The sequence below is a fragment of the Bos indicus x Bos taurus genome, chromosome 16 (genome assembly GCF_003369695.1).
Source record: "Bos indicus x Bos taurus breed Angus x Brahman F1 hybrid chromosome 16, Bos_hybrid_MaternalHap_v2.0, whole genome shotgun sequence".
Lineage (NCBI taxonomy): Eukaryota > Metazoa > Chordata > Mammalia > Artiodactyla > Bovidae > Bos > Bos indicus x Bos taurus.
The window spans coordinates 41769065-41788367 of record NC_040091.1 but is presented as its reverse complement, the minus strand read 5'-3'; the positions used below and the strand labels follow the sequence as shown (position 1 = coordinate 41788367).

The 19303-nt window shown below is 45.0% G+C and overlaps 2 protein-coding genes across 2 annotated transcripts in view; one reads left to right on the top strand and one right to left on the bottom strand.

Annotated features, from left to right (window-relative positions):
• The window catches only part of MTOR (mechanistic target of rapamycin kinase), a 123609-nt gene that overhangs the window by 60947 nt on the left and 43359 nt on the right, over window positions 1–19303 (bottom strand). The window contains exons 26-28 of the mRNA XM_027564914.1: window positions 16780–16922; window positions 13724–13886; window positions 13463–13608 (exon numbers count right to left, since the gene is read on the bottom strand). Of these exons, the coding sequence (XP_027420715.1) occupies window positions 13463–13608; window positions 13724–13886; window positions 16780–16922 (452 nt within the window). The remainder of the gene's footprint in view (window positions 1–13462; window positions 13609–13723; window positions 13887–16779; window positions 16923–19303) is intronic.
• Window positions 1455–7823, top strand: ANGPTL7 (angiopoietin like 7). The gene is made up of 5 exons (XM_027564916.1): window positions 1455–2481; window positions 4753–4853; window positions 5430–5624; window positions 6306–6504; window positions 6708–7823. Exons 1-5 carry the CDS (start codon window positions 2112–2114, stop codon window positions 6875–6877), a joined length of 1035 nt encoding a protein of 344 aa, XP_027420717.1. The 5' UTR covers window positions 1455–2111; the 3' UTR covers window positions 6878–7823.

Below are 19303 nucleotides of genomic sequence, written 5' to 3'. Positions count from 1 at the left end.
GAGTCGGACACGACTGAGCGACGGAACTGAACTGATTCATTTTCTACCCAGATATGAAAATCTATTCATAACATTTTTTCTGTTTGGGCAGGGGAAGTGGCTACTGGAAAGAATAAACAGAAAGCTGGCCAGAAAGCTGCAAAGCACCTTTCTTCCAGGATGTTCTCTACCAAGATGGCAGGGTCACGTGTGATGCGGCACAGGAGTGTGTGACACATGGTTTGAGCTCAGGGTCGTTTGCTGGGTAGGAGATCATCTTGAAGATGCCAGTGGAGTTTAGCAGACCCTGGTGAACCTGGTGGTCGTGGCCAGGTTCACCACAGTGAAGTGAACACCATGAGCTAAGGCCAGACATATGCCAAGAGAGGGCAGGGGTGGGCTGATGGCGCCAATGCTGAACAAGCCCTTTTGAGCAGAGTGACAACTGCCACAGGGCGCCAGCAGCACCCTCACTCTTAGGCAGGCACAGAAGACAGGCAGTAAGCAAACCAACCCTGATCCACCTGATCCACTCCTCCTTTTTGATTTACTAGGGAAAAAAAAAGTGTCTGGTAACTCCAGCTGCCTGAAAAGTAATGACTTTCGGAGAAGCAGAAGCCCTGACTAGAAAAGGGCTCTGGGGGTCACGGCAGTAAGGAGAGCCTGAGGCCAGGCCTCACGCTTGTGTGTGAAGGGCCCACACGGAATAGCCACAGAACATACAACAACTGTACCTGGAAATGACAAGCGTATGTTCCAAAGACAGTTACCATGTACAGAGAGAGGGACCTTTGTTTACATTCTTAGTGAAAAGCTCATTTTAAAGACTTAAAATGTGCTGAAAACCCAGTCTTTTTTCCCATTTGTTTTCAAAGGAGGAATCTCCTTTAAATACAGACACAAAAGATTACAATATCCCTATTTTCAGGGATATAGATCATATATAATGAATCTGGAAACCATATTCCACAGGAAAAGGGAAATGAGACTCTAGACGTGCATTATTAGGCCATGGGGATTCTTTTCTCTATGTTTTAACTTTCCAGAACCTGGGCTGTGGCTGGGCCTGTGTCTTGATCTGCCTGAAGACCGTGGACATGCGGATGCCCACACAGGTAACAAGTCCTGTAGGGATCATGCCCTGCGTTTCTGCCCCACTGTCATTGCTGACACACCTGTGCCAAGAGGCTAACACTGACCCTCTCCTTATTGAAGGAGAAAGTATGTAAAAAGACAGACAACTGGGTAAACCCTGTGAGTACAAACTACAAAGTCCTTTTTCACTTCCTAAGAACTTTACTCTATCCTCCTATTTCTAAAGCTTTTTCTAGGTTGGAAATATTCAAATGAGAGATGGCATTAGATCCTAGCCAAAAGAAGGTTTTGTAAAACACTGAATGCTGATCAGAGAAAGGAATAACCAGCCTTGTTAAAAGCACACTCAGAAGGATGCCAAAATAGACTAGAACCGCGTATAAACAGCATGGATTGCATTAACAGGTCTCCCGGGGTGAGTGGAGAGTCTTATCCCCACTCTCTTTGCCTACCTTGTGCTCACCCCGTGGTTATGTAACCTTTAGAATGGAATCTGGAAATTCTTCTGACCCTGCCCTGCTCACTGATAGAGCTGAGCCAGTGGCTGGCAGGGGCACAATCTAATAGGCAAAACTGGAAACACACGAACTCAGCCCTCTGGTCTCGGCTCAGAGACTGTGCAGGCAGGGAAAGAAAGACGCGCCCCTGTCTCTCCCCTCCCCTCCTCTGGCCTAAGTTTGCACTGACTTCACTCAACAGGCACCTGACCCTCCCAGATGAGCTGGGAGGGGCTAAAGCGCCATGCTCGGCCATGGTAGGGGTGGAGGTGCAGCAGCAAACAATATTTAAGATGCTCAGTTTGTTGAGCATTCAGACTTGGGAAGAAAAGCTACGGGCTACCCAACTGAGCTGCACTTTCAAAAACGCGAGTTTTGAGAAAGGCTAAGAAAGAGCAAGGAGAGAGAGAACAGCAAACTGGTAAGTCCATCACGAGTGAAAGTCTTAGGTTTTAATCTGCCACAGTTTTGCACACCTCAGCTGGGCATAGCTAGGTTCCCCCGAGGAAGAACCTCCTTCCTCACCCAGGCCCACGAAAGATGCTGAAAAAGACTCTCTCGGCCGTGGCGTGGCTCTGCATTTTCCTCGTGGCCTTTGTCAGCCACCCAGTTTGGCCACAGAAGCCCCCTAAGCGCAAGACCCCAGCAGAGCTCACCGCAGCCACCTGCTGTGAGGAGGCAAAGGCGCTCCAGGCCCAGATCGCCAACCTGAGCAGCCTGCTGAGCGACCTGGGCAAGAAGCAGGAGAGGGACTGGGTCAGCGTGGTCATGCAGGTGATGGAGCTGGAAAGCAGCGCCAAGAGCATGGAGACGCGGCTCACTGAGGCCGAGAGCAAGTACTCCGAGATGAACAACCAGATCGGCATTATGCAGCTGCAGGCAGCGCAGACGGTCACCCAGACCTCGGCAGGTAAGGAGGACGCAGCCTCACGCTGCTCGCCACCTCCCACTCACACAGCTGAGTGCCTCCCGTCTGCAGCCCTGCTTCTAGGTGATGTGGTCAGAATGCTCCCTGGGGTTGCTCATGGAATTTAGTTTCTTGGGTATGTGCCACCAGCTCTAGTTTCTCTTTTGCAAAGGCTTACAAAGTATTTCTTTTGATTCCTAAGATGCTGTAAATTTACCCAGGTCTCTCTTTACTCCGGCAATGTTTCGGCATACTGAAGGTATGAATCGCCATCCTGGAGCACAGAGAGATCAGGCGGTCTGCCCAGAGTCACACAGCAAGTCTTAGAGCTCACATATTCCCGATTAGTCCATTTCCTTGCCCAGAGCTGACTGGCTGTCCCCTCAGTCCCAAGGAAGGAGGAACAAACACCAAAATCATAACATCTCTAGAAGCAAAGTTTTTACCAAAAACAGTTTTCTTGGGTTCCTGGGATTTAGTGGGCTGGGCAATAATGGAACTTGGTTGTCCTATTGGCCAATCTCACTCTTCTCATTGGCTCAGAATTAAGTGCACAGACACTGCCCAGGGCATCTAAGGAGTCCTTTGTGTTTAAAAAGGACTGGTTCCTCAAGGTTCCTCAATTCTACATTTCTATTTTTTTCCCCCCACAATCTCAAAATTGTCCCTAGTCATACAGGAAAACGAAATGCTGAAATTTGCATTTTTTAGTAGGCCCAAAGTAAGATATGTTTACTACTCTTTTCTTTTGCAAAACAATTCTTAGTTTCTACTTAGCTTGGCTCAGACAGGCCAGGTGAATTCGTTTAGACAGAAATTTGGTTTTCTGAAAATATCTGCAAATTATTAGTTACGAGGAGCAGAGTCAATAGATATGTCACTTCTTACTGATACAAGAACAGAGTAAGTCACTGGTAATCCTTAGTTCAAATGAAGAAAAAGTTTTAACTGGAAATTAAGCCTAAAAATTTTGTGTAAATCACTTTCTCAGTATGTACTTCCTGACTCTCAGCTTGGGACAAGAAAGGTATTTTCAGGTCATTTTTCAGACAAGTGAGTCCTGATTTGGGTCTGTGAGACGAAACAGATATGCAGGTGACCAGGGAAGGTAGAGGAACCTGACCTGAACCACCTCCAAACAGGTCAAGGAGCTTCTTGGGCGTCAACTGCAGCTCCCTTGCCGGGCCTCATCCTTCTACTGCCCAGGCCCTCATTCCTTACTTCCCTTCTCTACTAGCAGATGTGGGGGCACCTTTACATTCTGTAAGGAGTTAGCCCCTTGGAGAGAGCAGTAACAGGAAGTGAAGAACTCTGATGGCGAAGACAAGGGTCTCCCATTTCCCCTCTGCAAAGCACTCTGCCTCAAACAATTCCCACCATGGAAGAGTCACCATCTGCAACCGTGTCCTCTTCTTGAAGGCTGAGTGCAGTGATCACCAAAAAAAGAACTCCCAGACAGAGAGGCAGGGAGCATCTTCTGGCCAGGCGAGGGTTTCTGCTTTCTGATCCTATTTGGAAAGGCTGTCCCTTCCACAGTGCTCTCTGATATTCAGAACAGGAGACACAATCCCTCGTAAGGCACTAGCCCCCAGGGCAACTGAGGAAACATTAAAATCAACCAGAGGGAGAAAGCCAGCCTGCCCAAAGCTCTCATTTCCTTGTTTTAATAACAGTGCCAGGAGAAGGCCTGCAGGGGTTCCTTAGACTGTTTGCATTTTCATTTGTCGAGCAGTGTTGAATTAAGGTGGAGAAGATAAAATTATAAATCTTTGCTAATAAGGGATCTGGTAAGCAGTAGCCATTACCTCTGAAAAACAACAAAACAAACAAACAGAGAAACAATAAAACCAAACCCTCTGAGATTCTCATGACTTTTCTGGGAATAGAGGTCTGCTGTCCCAGAAGCTGAATCCATTAAACAGTAGCATCTGTTAGTGGCCCTCACGCATTATAAAGACTCCAGAATTCATACCCTAGAACCACAGCAGGATAATTTACTTCAGCACAAACCTTAAGCATATTTGTACTGCTGTGTAACTCAGGTGAAGGGCTTCCCTACCTCTCAGCCCTACCACCATTCAGGCCAACACATACCTATTCCAGATCTCCTGATATCCATGTCTCCCAAGTCTGGACACTGGCAGCAATGAACACTCCTATGAATTTTGTGGCAGAAGGAAGTCTCCCTTTTAAACTTTCAGTGTAGATGCAGCAGGGGTGCGGCCAGCCCTGGAGCCTGGGCCTGGATGCTCACCCTGTGGCTCACTCCTGCAGATGCCATCTACGACTGCTCATCCCTCTACCAGAAGAACTACCGCATCTCTGGAGTATATAAGCTTCCTCCTGACGACTTCTTGGGCAGCCCTGAACTGGAGGTGAGGCCGTCGCAGCCCACTGCCTGGGTTGTCAGCTCTTCTCTACCTACTCAAAGGCTGGGGACAGCAGGGCTAGTCAGTCTAAAGAGCGGGAAACTCAAGACAGGGACGCAAGCACACCAAATACCAGAGAGCGATCTAAACACTCCATTTACAGGGGGAAAAAGTCCAGCCATCTGTTTGGCTCCTTCAAATCACTACCAACCAAATACTAATCCTTCTGATGTGGTTAGATCACGTTCTCACCACAACCTACGTGCTGTGAAGTCTTGCCACGGCCTACGGCAGTTACTCTTTGGGGAGGAGAAACAGAGAACATGTAGGGAGCATGTCAGAGGACCTGGATGCTTTCCCTTCAAACTACGTGCACTTGCTCTCATCCTCAATTCTGATCTTTCTCAGCAAATCACCAGCCTGCCCAGCTTGCCAATACTGGGGAGAATTGCTACCTAGTGAGCCAGTGGCTGTGGAAGGGCATATGTCCATCAACTCTGGGGGCAAGAGAAGATGAGAAGCCGTGCTCAGGCTTGTCGCCTGTCTCGGCGGGTCCTGACCAGGGCGTCCCCTCCGTTCCAGGTGTTCTGTGACATGGAGACTTCAGGCGGCGGCTGGACCATCATTCAGAGACGGAAGAGTGGCCTCGTCTCCTTCTACCGGGACTGGAAGCAGTACAAGCAGGGCTTTGGCAGCATCCGTGGGGACTTCTGGCTGGGGAATGACCACATCCACCGGCTCTCCAGGCGGCCCACCCGGCTGCGTGTGGAGATGCAGGTGAGCACAAGGCGCAGTCCCCAGGACTGGACCAGGGCTGCCACGCCCAACTCTGCACAACTCCGGGGTGTCATTCCTACTCCTTTCCACCATCGGCTGGGATACTTGCTATGATGGTTTTCTTGCAGGTTGTAGGACAGTTGAGGAAGAATAGGTTTTTTTTTTTACCCCTGTATTTTTCATAAAAGTGAGACTGCAGGTACAGGAGAGGCCAGACTCAGGCCAGAGCAGAGGAATCCAATAGTCAGCTGGGCTGAAAGACTGTTCCCTGCCCTGGCCTGGGATATAAGGACCTCTGCAAGCAAACCTTATTGATGTCAGTTAGTGATCTTCCTTAAAGGCCCTGAAGCGTCACTATATTCTCAAGTTACTCTTATGACACCTCAGAGTAGGATACAGCAAAACTCAGGTCTATACTTCACAGACAGCGGAAGAGAGAATGAAGGGGAAGAGAAAGAGAGACTAATCAAGCCATATGGGGACTCAGGAGGGAAGTGTGATCTAGGATTCTTGCTGTCCGATTCCCAGGTTAGTGTGTTAAACTAGAGACAGACAAGTAAAGTCTTGCTACGTTCCCTGCAGTAAGAAGACATATGGCTGCAGCTAGAGAGAGAGAAGAGGGGCAGGGTGGTATGACAGGAGGCCCTGCCAGTTTTTCTAAGGCTCTGCCTCCCCTGACAGGACTGGGAGGGCAACATGCGCTACGCCGAGTACAGCCACTTTGTTCTGGGCAATGAACTGAACAGCTATCGCCTCTTCCTGGGGAACTACAGCGGCGACGTGGGGAATGACGCCCTCATCTATCACAACAACACAGCCTTCAGCACCAAGGACAAGGACAACGACAACTGCTTGGACAAGTGTGCCCAGCTCCGCAAAGGTGAGAGTCGGGGTCTGGAGCGGGGAGTTCAGAGGCAGGGCCACAGTCCTGGTGGAGGAGAAAGTGGATTTATAGCTGCACAGTCAGTTTTCTGGCTTTGTACTCCTTTGTGACACTGACCCTAATGGCTTCAGTACATCCCTGCTGCCCAGGGTGTCAGTGGTCTCTGAGGACACCAGAGGACTGACTGTTTCCCATCGCAGGTGGATACTGGTACAACTGCTGCACAGACTCCAACCTCAATGGCGTCTACTATCGCCTCGGGGAGCACAACAAGCACCTGGATGGCATCACCTGGTATGGCTGGCACGGCTCCAGTTACTCCCTCAAACGAGTGGAGATGAAAATCCGCCCGGAAGACTTCCAGCCGTAGAAAGGGGCCTGCTCTGGAGGAGGACTGGAGAAACCAGAGGCTGGGAAAAGGGCAGAGGAGAGGGAGGGAGTCTAGAAAGGGGAGGGACGGGAAGTGGCCCATCATCTTCAAGGAGAGGGTGGTCTCTTAGGAGAACAGGACTCGGTGCTGAGAATGTTAAAGTAAGTGGGAGGAAGTATTCAAATGCACCAGGTCCAAACACACACTTCTCAGGGGGTTGGCCTGAGGGGGCTCCCTGCCTGTGATCCCTGACGTAGCAGCAGCTTCTCTTTTCCACACAATTTTTCTGTGGAGGAAAAACAATTGTGAGTTCATTTTAGCCATTTTGCCTGAGGCCGAGGTGATGTGAGGGCAGAAAATGAACCATATTGCTTTGATTCTCTTGGGTGTTAGAGAAAGGAGTGAAGGGGGTGGTGGGGGCGAGGGGTTTCTATTTTTAAACCCAATGAAATTACCTTCAGTCTACACACTTTTTTTTTAAAAAAAGACAAAAATTGTTCGGCTGGAGGTGAATGGACCCAAGTTGGAATTGACCGGAGGAAGCTCCAGGGTTCTGGGCCTTGCACTGGTCTCTGAGCACCTCCCCTGCTCAGCCTGGATCAGGCACAGCACTGAGAGGCAGGGAGTAAGCCCAGTGCTGGCAGGAGCTCAGCTGGAGGGGAAGATAAGTCCCTGTGGACACTCGCACAAAACTGACTTAAAATTTTCTCAGTCAATACAGATACATCTATTTTTATTTACTTTATGAGAAAAGGGATCAAAAAGCTTCCTCTTTTATCTCATCTATAAAAAAATGGCTGAAACAGGAAAGTAAATGGCACCATGGTTAATAAATAATTCATGCTGCATATAAATAAGCATTTTGCTTTGTAAAAATAAAATACTGTAGTTTGTTTTCAACATTCAGTTTTTTTCTTCCTTCCACAATAAACTCTTTTAAATCTTGTTCCTTTTAAAATGATTACTATTACCACTGAGGGCATGGTGAAAAGTTTTAAGTGAAAAATCAGAGTGAGCTATGAGAAAGAGACTCTGGGTGTGCTGCAGTCTTCAGGGATACCCAGGGAGGAGCAGGAAGCTGAAGACAGAAAAGCAAGGGAGAGAAAGGGCAGCAGGAGCTGGACGAGGTCAGACTCTGGTCTACCCACCTGACCCCCCCAGAGGCTGGGGCCATTGCCTGGATTCAAAATATTCTGCAAAGCAACACTCCTACTTTCTACCTGAGCAAACTTACATACACAGAGGGAAAAAAATATCTTTAGTCATCACAGATGTCAAATAATTTTGACCTTCAGGAAGTAATTTTTCTTTCCCAAAAAGAACTATTCCCTTGAACCAGTCAGGGTAAGGTAAGCATAATTCTCTAAGTGACTATTTTCTAATGTACCTAGGGTCCTTTGATTGTTGGGAACCCACTTGACCTTAAAAACAAGATCATCAGGATTTTCAAAGAAGTAAAGTGAGTAGAGAATAAGTATATTGAAGCAGGGCTTCCTATGGGACAGGCAGTCAGACAGAAACTTCTTGAAGCAGGCAAGGGATCTGAGATGCTCAGAAGCGGGCACAGTGCTGCTTGGAGAGAGGAGAAAATGATTAGAAGGAGATGAAGAGAAGGAAGAGCACAAGATGATTGGGGTAGAAGTAGCTAGTAATTCTCTCTCATAAACTATATACCCCACAACTAAAGAAAACGGAGGCTCTAGGCAACAAGAACTAAAATAAGTAAGTGGGACTACCTCAAACTAAAAAGCTTCTGCACAGAAAGGGAAACAATAAAAAAAACTGAAAATCTACAAAATAGGAGAAGAATATCTGTAAACCATAATCCCTGGGTTAATGTTTAAAATATATAAAGAACTTACATGACTGAATAGCAAAAAAGCAAATAATCCAGTTTAAAAATGGGCAAAGGACCTAAACAGTTCATTTTTCCAAAGAAGACATTCAAACGGCCAATGGGTACATGACCAAGCACTCAACGTCACTAATCACTGGGGAAATGCAAAGCATAACCACAGTGAGATACCAACTCACATCTGGGAAGATGATCATTATTAAAAAGACAAAAGATAATAAGTGCTGGCAAGGAACTGGAGAAAAGGGAACTGTTGGTGGGAATGTAAACTGGTATAACCACTATACCAGTCTGGCAGTTTCTCAAGAAATTGAAAACAGAACTACCATGTGATCCAGCAATTTTTCAGTTCTGGGTTCATATTCAAAGAAAACAAAAATCACTGTCTTGAAGAGATATCTGCACTCCCATGTCCACTGCGGTATTATCCACAATAGCTAAGAGATGGAAACAGCCCCAAATGTACTTTAGGCTCTCCTAGTGGCTCCGAGGTAAAGAATCCACCTGTCAATGCAGGAGACATGGGTTCAATTCCTGATCCAAGAAGATCGCACATGCCTCAGAGCAACTAAGCCCATGTATCACAACTATTGAGCCAGTGCTCTAGAGCCTGGGAGCCACAACTACTGAAGCCCGTGCACCCTAGAGTCTGAGCTCTGCAATAAGAGAAGCCACTGCAATGAGAAGTCTGCGCACCGCCATGTAGAATAGTCCCAGCTTGCCACAACTGGAGAAAAGCCCGCACAGCAACAAAAACCCAGCACAGCCAAAAACAAATAAATAAATAGCACGTGTGTGTGTAAATATATACACACATATATAATATAAACAATGGACTATTATTCAGCCACAAAGAAAGAAATTCTTCCATTTGTGACAACATGGATGAATCTGGAGGGTATTATGCTAAGTAAAATAAGACAGAGAAAGACAAATAACATATAGTATCACACATGCAAAGTCATGTTTTTAAAAGTGATTTCATAAAAATAGAGACTAGAATGGTTGTTGTCAGGGGACAGGAGAATGGGAAAATGTGGAGATATAGGTCAAAGGGCACAAACTTTCAGTTATAAGATGAGTAAGTTTTTAGGATCTAATGCACAGCATGGTGACTATAGCTAACAAAACAGTTTTGTATATCTGAAATCTGCTGAAAGTAGATCTTAAGCATTCTCACCACACATAAAAAAATTAGCCATGTGAGGTGGTTATGTTGATCTTAGTAATCATTCTATAATGCATATCAAATCATTATGGTATACATTTAAATATATACAATTATATTTGTAAATCATTCCTCAAGATAGTTGGGGGGACAAAGTACCTATATCAATCAAAACCTATAGTTCCTGAAATTGACTCATATTTATATAGATATGAAATTGAATAAGTGAAATAAAAACCTTTTTGTGGCAAGGTTAATGTTGAAAAAAAAAAAAGTCACCGTACAAAAACAAAAACCAAAACATTGAAGCTCTAATTTAGCACCTGCGGTTTACCTCACCCTTCTGGGAAAATGTCTGAGATGAGGGAAAGCAGGTGGAAGGAAAACACAGAAGGTAACCCACAGAGGTGCAGGTTCTGACAGTAATGGTCACTTTTAAAACATTTTGTCGGGGGCAGGGTGACATGGATTCCAAGGACTTGAAGGTGAGCACAGCACAGCCTCTACCTTCAAGAGGACAGAAGCACAAAAAGGAGAGCTCAGCTCTCCTGAAGGGAAAGAGCACTGTGTTCTGACACACCCTCCAGGGTGTACGAGAGAAGGTACAAAGGGTGTGAAAGAGAACAGGACTGATGGGCAGTTGGCAGAGCTGATGCCAATTGTAAGCACTGGAATTTTCTCAATCAGAAAATTGTCTTAAAATGGGATAACATGTCAGGGGCTGGGCAGTGAGAGCACCAGTTTTGATCAGACCCTGTCTTCTATTTTGGGTGGAGAAAGAGAAGCAGGTGCTGTGGACAGAATCTGCATCTCCCTGATGCACCCCCCAATCCCCCATTCATATTTTGAAGGCTAATTCCCAGTGTGATGGCATTTGGAGACGGGAGCCTTTGGGAGGGGATTAGGCCATGAGTGTGGAGCCCTCATGAAAGGGATTAGTGCCTTTATAAAAAGACCCCAGGAAGACACACAGAGCAACCAACGTCCCAGAAGAGGGTCTTGCCAGAACCCAACCATGCTGGCACCCTGATTTTGGATTTCCCAGGTTCTAGATTTTTCTCCTAACTGTGAAAAATAAATGATGTTCAAGCCACGCGGCCTATGGTAATTTGTTACACTGTCCTGAATGAACTAAGAATGAGGAGGACACCAGATCTTATCCTAATGCTAATACACCAAGTAAAAACTGTGCACATGTATAAGTACAGGAGCACGTGTGTTTCAAAGTACCTAAATACTCATTTAACTCTCTGCTCCCCAAAGAAGCAGTTATACTCACTGATACATAACAGCGTTGAGAGTTTGTAGGCCCTAGTTTGGGGATTACATGTGGATTTAATGTGTCCTAGAGCAGGTGGATAAAAATTTCAACAGGCAGGACGACAGACTGATCCAGCAGCAAGAGAACAGTACTGTCAGCACAGGACAGCTTTTTATAACAAAAATAAAAACTAAGAATCAATTGTGCAAAGATGTTTCTGTGTACGATTAATCTGATTGCTTCAAAAAGAATTTAAGGCAGTTGACTCAAACGTATATACTAAACTTTAAAATAAATGACAAATGCTAAAGAGAAAGTAACAGAAGGAAAAATAAAATTAGAGAAGGGAGTTGGGCAGTAGAAAAAACAGGTAAGATGTCTGCAATGTGATACAGGTGGGCCAGGAATTGAGCTTTGAGCTCTGTATGGAAGGGAACCCAACCTCTTAGTGACCAGTAATGCCTCCAAGACAAAACCAAAGTCGTGGAGGAGGGTCTGGGCCATGGGAGGAGTGTCTGTGAGGACTGGGGTAACGCCGAGAGCAACTTCTGAATAAGCAGCTTAAGGATGTTTCTTAAAACTTTCTTCACTGAATATGACGGCATAACGTGGCAATTGTGCTGAGAAAAAGCAGTTTTACAAATTTAGCAGGAAAAGCTACAAGCAGAAACAAAAAAGATGGGTATTGGGAAGATACAGGAAACCAACTGAAGGGCTGAGCTGAGCTGAACCTGACTTGGAACCAACCAGAGTGTAGAGGCCCTGGCTTCACTGGGACCAGAGGTTTTTGTTTGTTTTCTTAGAGCCAGTATCAATCTGCAGGCAATTCCAAGGATGTATTTTCAATTACTGGAGAAGGAAATGGCAACCTATTCTAGTACTCTTGCCTGGGAAATCCCATAGACAGAGGACCTGGCGGGCTACAGTCCAGAGGATCGCAAAAGTCAGGAACGACTCAGCGACTCAACAACAACATTTTCAATTACACCGGCTTTAAGAAGTTAAATGACCTTCTGGAACACTTTTCCAGGCCTCTGACTACATCTTCTACTACATATCTGCATAAACACTAATGCTTCAGTGATTGTCTCAAATATGGAAAAAACTGGGGCTTGGATGAGGGAAGTTTCAGAGAGGTATCAAACAGAAAAAGGCAAGCAAGGAAATTAATGTTCAAAAACTAGTTACTTAATGTTAAGTCACAATATTCAGCTATGGGGTCTTCTTCCAGTTTTGAAGCAAGATTGCATTATATAAGCCAGAGACGGAAGGAAGGAAGGAAGGTGTCCGCTTCTGCCTAATTTGAAACTGAGGCCTACCCATAGGATGGCACATTTATAAACGTTCCTGTGTGGTATTTTAGAAATCAGCATTCTCTCCAAGTCCAATTTATTTGGGCAAAAACACGCTTCTATTTCTTTTTGGTCACTTTGTAAAGCACTCAAAGGAACAGAGTTTAGCATCTACTCAAAAGCAGAGCTAGCAGAGAACTTGTTATTTGATTATCCTTACAAATGAAGGGAGCGCCACTCACAGCAGGCTGTTTCAGCCACAGTGGAGGTCCTGATTAGCTGCATGAGTTTTCCTAAACTATTTGTAGTGAAATAATCTACCATGTTAGCATTTACATGAAGATAATTAGATCTCGGAGTTAATATTCTCCGATAATCATTAGGGGAAGTAAACAATTCTCTAGGAGCTGTGGAGCTAACATTTAAGGCTGCTTGTAATTTCATAACAGTGAAAAATTTATTAAACAACCTATTTTTTCCATACCCAGAAGACTCAAAACAACCTTATGAGAGAACATAGCAAATGAGAGGAAAAGACCACTGGATTTCAGACATGGCTCTGCCTTTTACATTCACACTCCACAGAGGAAGACTCAGGTACCAATATATTTAGTCAATAAAACCCTAGCCTGCCTCTGGCTGGTCTCTGAGGCACAGAAATCAGCTCCTACTCCTAAGCCAGAGAGTGCGGTCTAACCCAGACATAAAATCTATCTTTCCTAGGCTGCTCTGGTCACAGAACTGCTTCAGGCTGATTTCATCAGGACAAGTAAGCACAGGTTGGAAAGGAACAGGAGCCCAAGTGCTAAGGGTCAACAGAAGTGACAATTCTGGCTAGAGTACCAAGAAAGGCCACCTGCAACCACAACTCGTTTACACACGTGGCAGTCCCGACGGCAGATTTGACAGAGCAGAGGTCTCCAAGGGCCTCCAGGACACTGGCACCAGGCAGTGGGAGAAGAGAGGTCATGTGAGACGCAGGCATCAAGAGAAAGGGTTTATGGCCTACCTGATGAGAGACTCGAGAATGGCAGGGGTGGGACCTTTCTGGAACTCCAGTTCTTTGTAGTGCAGCGCTTTGGCATATGCTCGGCACTTGGCAGCTCTCTCGCCCAGCAGGACAATGCCATTGTCATCTCTCAAAGGCAGGGGGCCCTGGAGGAGAGCAAAACCCCACAGCATAGAAAACAAATGGCAGACAGGCCACAGGCCAGAGTGGGTTATGCAGTGCTTCCCCTCTTCCCGCCAGCTGGCTCCCTGACAGGCTCACCTTGTCACTGTGTTCCATGAATTCAGCCAAATTTAAGAGGGTTTGCGTGACTTCTGCGATGTCCTGGGAGGTGAGGGCCAACTCGATACTTCTGATGAGCTCATCCTGCTGGTCCTCATTCAGCTCAGACCAGCAGGACACAAACGCAGCGTTAAAGAGATCCCTGAAGGCAGACAGGAGTGGAGACAAATGTTGGAAATGCCCCTCCTGCCTCTGATTGGTGCCACAAAGCCACAACTTAACAAGCTACTCCTGGCACTGATAATGGTTGTACAGGCCAAGGCAGTCCAACAGAACTTGCTGGAAATAGTTCCTATCTTCCCCACCCAATATGGCAGCCACTGGTCAATGAGCACTTGAACAGTAATAAGTATGACTAAGGAACTGAATTTTAAGTTTTAGTTACTTTTAATTAACCTAAATTGAAATAAGCACATGTGGCTCTAGTGACTGTTCAATTTTTCAGCACAGGTCCAGGGAAAACTGTGGGGGCAGGATGGAGTGGGAGAACGAAGAGCAAAACAAAATGACTTGTCTCCACAGTGTTTGCATCACTCTTTTTCATTGGAGGGGATGGACAGAAAGGGACTTTTAACATAGAAGCTGACATAACAGATTCAGTTAACATTCATCTTCAAATGATTCTTGGGATGTTTCTTCTCAGGCAATGTGAAAACTAATACCAGAAGTAGGCATTTGCTATTGCTTTTGAAAACATAAGCAGAACCCTTAGTTGGGTGGTCATAAACAAAGTGAAAACAGAGCTTAAGAAACGAGAAGCATCAGAAAACAGAACCCAAATGCGTAAGTCTTAAAACATTCCCTAAGCCAAACCTCTAACAGCTGGGGCCTTGGGAAGACCTGGGAGCAGGGGTACCATTCCCAGAATCACGACAACTATTTAAGACCACTACAGCACCACTTGGGTGGACACGTTTGCTACCCCTGACATCTGGACTTCAATCCTACCCTCTCGCTTTTGGTGAATGTGTGGAGAGGGAGTTGGAAACTACAGGATATGCCTGTATAATGTATGGGCTTAAGCACCTGACGCCTATACATCTATTTTTATTTACATACTTAAAGGGTTAGATCAGTTCAATGTATACATAATTTTGGAATCTGATGAAAGAAAACAAAATCTGAAATTCATAGGGTAACATGAAGACCAAGAGAAGCCCTGTGTACATTAAGAAGTAAGCTTTCTGATCTAGTTCCAAGGCTACGGTGGCTCCCAAATGAACATGCTTGGCATTAAGGGGACAGACACATGTGTGTGTATTTATCACAAACCTCTTTTGGATGAGGGTGTGCTCAAAAAGGACTTGAAGCAGACAAGAGGAAACACTATTTTTGCATACTATGGAAATAGAGAATGTGAAATCTGCACACTATGGAAACAGAGACTCCCTAGGAACAATTTTTTTTAAGCATTAAAAAATATTTGAAAGAAATCAGATGAACCAAATCATGGTATCCAAGTAGCAGTCTCAGGGACCATCTCTATTTCCACTAAATACACTCCAAAGAGCAAACCAGCCGTGATGATGAAAGTGAAATGGAATACTTCACTTTTTTGGTTCCTGCCAATGAAAAGATAGCTAATGAAATCATGCTTCATTACAAATAAGCACTGTCCATTGTAGAAAAACTTAGAAAATAATGAAAAAAAGAAAATAATTGCTCCTTAAATCCTCCTAGAGATAATCATTATTGTATTACTTTATAATCTTTTTCCTAGGTACACATATTTTTAATAGTTGAAATCCCACATTTGCACCATTTTGTATTCCATTTTATTCACATACATTATACCATGAATCTACATGTGTTACAACTTTTTATAAACCAAATTTTCAATGACTATTTAAGATTCACTGTGTAGGATTTACAGTATTTTTAAGGTAAATTCTATTTTCCAAAGATGGCTGCAGCACTAGCTCCTGTTCCACACATTCTTCTACGATCTATCCTGCTGCTGTTGCTGCTGCTAAGTCACTTCAGTCGTGTCTGACTCTGTGTGACCCCATGGAGAGCAGCCCACCAGGCCCCTCCATCCCTGGGATTCTCCAGGCAAGAATACTGGAGTGGGTTGTCATTTCCTTCTCCAATGTATGCAGGCATGCTAAGTCACTTCAGTCATGTCCGACTCTGTGCAACCCAAGGACAGCAGCCCACCTGGCTCCTCTGTCCACAGGATTCTCCAGGCAAGGATGCTGGAGTGGGTTGCCATTTCCTTTTTCCACTCCCCTATAAAAAAGTGGCATCCACGTCTCCTCTCCTTGAGCCTGAGTGGGTCTTTGTGACTTCTTTTGACAACAGAATGGGGCAGAAGTGACACTACATGACCCCCAAGGCAGGTTGTACAAGCACCACGCACTTCTGTGTCATGTGTCAGTCCCTTTGCGGTCACTCACTCCTGAATTAAGACAGTATTCAGTAAGGAAGCCCAAGCAACCCGTGGAGCAGGCCACACGGAGAGGAACCAAGGCCCTGGCCAGGGCTGAATCTTTGGCCAACTGTCAGCCCCAACTTGGCAGATGTATGAATGGGCCATCTTGGAGGTCAACCTTCTAGCCCCGGAACTAATACCCCTGCTGATACTGGGTGGGCCAGAGACAAACTGTTCCCACACTTCCTGCCCAAACTGCAGATTTGTGCATAGAATAAATAATTTTAGATGACTGTTGTGTTACACCACTAAGACTTGGGGACTTATGCAGTCACATGTAACTGGAACATCACTACTACTGGAAACAGATTATATTAAACTATTACATAGTTGTTTTCAGAGTTATAAATGACTTTGTAATTAAAATTTTGGACCTAAATCTACTAATGAAAGGTCTATTAGCAAGGTTAAGATGGATCTTCTTCCTATAATAAGAGCATGTTCAATTTGCCTTTTTATTTTTTACCCCAGAAGTTAACGAAATTAAAAATACCTTTTTACTCTTACTGTTAATAAAAACTAATTATTATATATTGCTTTCTACAGGCTAGTCCTCTTGATCACAATGTGAAGCTGGGAAGAAGGGAGCCCTGACACACCGCACCTGGCCATCGGGTTGTAGGCCTGTGCCAGGGCCCAGCAGGAGCGCAGGGAGGGTGACGAGGAGTCCTTCAGCAGCTCCAGGCTCAGCCGCCGCAGCCATTCCAACCAATCATCTTTGGAAACCCTTCTGGCAGCTCCCCAGGCCTATACACCACAGGCGACAAAGGAAAACCATCAGCTGTGAGGGCCTATTGTAAGGAGCCCTCGCCTATCTAATGATTATCCCACTTCTTTGGTTTATACAATTGTACCTCTCATGACAAAACTCCCTGAGTACAAATACAAAAGAGTAATATTTAATTAAAGTCATAAAACAAAAGCAGCAACCTCTGGAATATAACACAATATAGAGAACGCCTGTTTTACAACTCATCTGTGCTCAACTCTATCTGCCAAGCAGAGAGCTCCACAACCCCAGAGTGGATGGGGATCGTCACACTAAGAATGGCCTCCAGCAGTGTGGGAAGGGCCCAGGGCACCCTGCAGTGGGACACTGGCTCATCTGACAGTGCAGTCACACACGGAGGGGGAAATGCTCAGATCTGCACCATCATCAATAGTGCGACAAAGCCCAGAGGACACAGCACTATGTTGGAATGAGACAAAAGGAGCTGAACAGATAGAACTTTTACTTTGCAGTTAATCCCCTTCAATTTTCCTCAAAACTCTGAGCTCTCCTGGCACCAAGAGTTACTAGCAGGGGCAGCTTAGGGAGGTGGATGGAAAGACTCAGGCCCTGGGGCTGGGTAATAGAGGGTACTGGCCAGAAGCCACATTCTGTGCAGCTCGGCAACTTGAGTTCAAATCCCAGTTATGTAACGTATTGGGTGCCTAGTCTTGGGCAAGTTACTTAACTTTTCTGTGCCTCAGTTTCCTCCTCTGTAAAGTGTGGATAACAGTCCCCACTTCAGAGGGTGTTTTAAGGATTAACTAAGTTAATATGTGTAACAGACTTAGCACAGTGCTCAGCACAAGTTAGTGCTCTATGTGTGAGTGTCTGTCTGCTACTCTGAAGTTAGAAACACCTGGCTGGAATCCTGGCCCTGCCACTCAGCTGCTGAAGAAACTCTGGGCAAACTACTGGTATGCGGCATCTGAGTCTTAAGTCTTCCTCCTCCAGGAAAAAATGCATCTAAAGGGTCTAGCTGGAATAACGAGCAAAACATTGTTGCTTTTATTATCAAAATGACTTCTCTCTGAATTGGGCTAGCCCTAACTACTAAATCTTTAACTTCTAAAATATATTCTTAAAAGATTTTTCTGGCAGAACAGACAGGTCAATCCTCCCTAAACTAAGGGAGGATCAGATAAGTTAGAGCAGAAGTTCTCAAGGGAAGTCGTCCAGGGAGTGAAAGAGACCTGTGTGTGCTACATAACCTGACCACCACTAATCCAACCCACCATTTTCCTGGGATGAAACAGAAGTCTGCTGTAGCTTTTGACGAGTTACCAATAAGTGACAGTACATCAACTATTACTGTACATCAAAAACTGAAGTAGAGATACTGTAAGAGACAGCTTAAAAATTTTTGTCGATTCTCACTGACACAATGAGAACTCCTGAACTAAAAGAAGAGTGACACTAGATACCAAAGACTTTTAGACCTTATTCTGTGGAATGAAATGGGAACACCAAGTGCTTTTCAATCCACAGACTGCTGGTTTCCACCCTACACAGTGAGTCTCTGCATAGCAGCACTATATTACAAGGTATTTAAAAGTCAATCATATACAAGGAAGTAGTACTAATGTCTTTCGCCCTCTAAAGACGTGAGGCTGAGTTTGGGTGAGGCCAAGACAATGCAGCACAGTGGTTAAGAGACTGGTCTCTGGAGTCATACCTGGCTCACATCCTTGGCTCCTCCATCTACTGGCTGACATTGGACAAATTTCTTAACCTTTCAGTGTCCCAATGTCCACATCATAAAAGAGAGATGGTAATGACAGCACTGAACTCACATGGTTACTGTGAAGATTAAATGAATCAATACATATAAAGTGCTCACAACAGTGTCTGACAGACACATGGGAAGTGCCCAACAAGTGTAGATGGTGGTTATTGTGATCATTAACATTAGTACCATTCGATAAATGGTAGCAAATAGCTCTCCAAAAAATTTTGGCTTAGTGAACAACTGCACAATCTATCAAACATGATATGTGCCTCACAATGGCCTTTCCCTACTGCTTTGTAATTTAAAACATAATCAACTCTCAATTCTCTGAGTTTTACAGCAACTGTTCAAACTCCAGTTTCCTCTCATCACCCACCTTCTGCTGACTGCCTTATCTGTAACACTGGTGCACGCTGATGGAACGCCAGCTCATTCATTTAGAAGGTAAGCCCGGATCAATTACCATAAGACAGGAAATCAGCTGAGAATCTTGGAGGCATGCTGGAGGTATATATAAATGGCTTTTATGTTTTCTGTACTATGTAAATCCTCTATTAGCATAGCCAATAGAAGGGTGACTGAGGTGGCAAATTATTATTTTGAAGGCTGGTTAAAACTGACAAATATACC

What these genes read in the sequence shown, in the direction of transcription:
- ANGPTL7 (XM_027564916.1), top strand. Translation starts at nt 2,112, where the DNA reads ATGCTGAAAAAGACTCTCTCGGCCGTGGCGTGGCTCTGCATTTTCCTC. An exon ending in GGCTGCGTGTGGAGATGCAG is followed by an intron (nt 5,625 to 6,305) that starts GTGAGCACAAGG and finishes CTCCCCTGACAG; the next exon opens with GACTGGGAGGGCAACATGCG. An exon ending in GTGTGCCCAGCTCCGCAAAG is followed by an intron (nt 6,505 to 6,707) that starts GTGAGAGTCGGG and finishes TTCCCATCGCAG; the next exon opens with GTGGATACTGGTACAACTGC.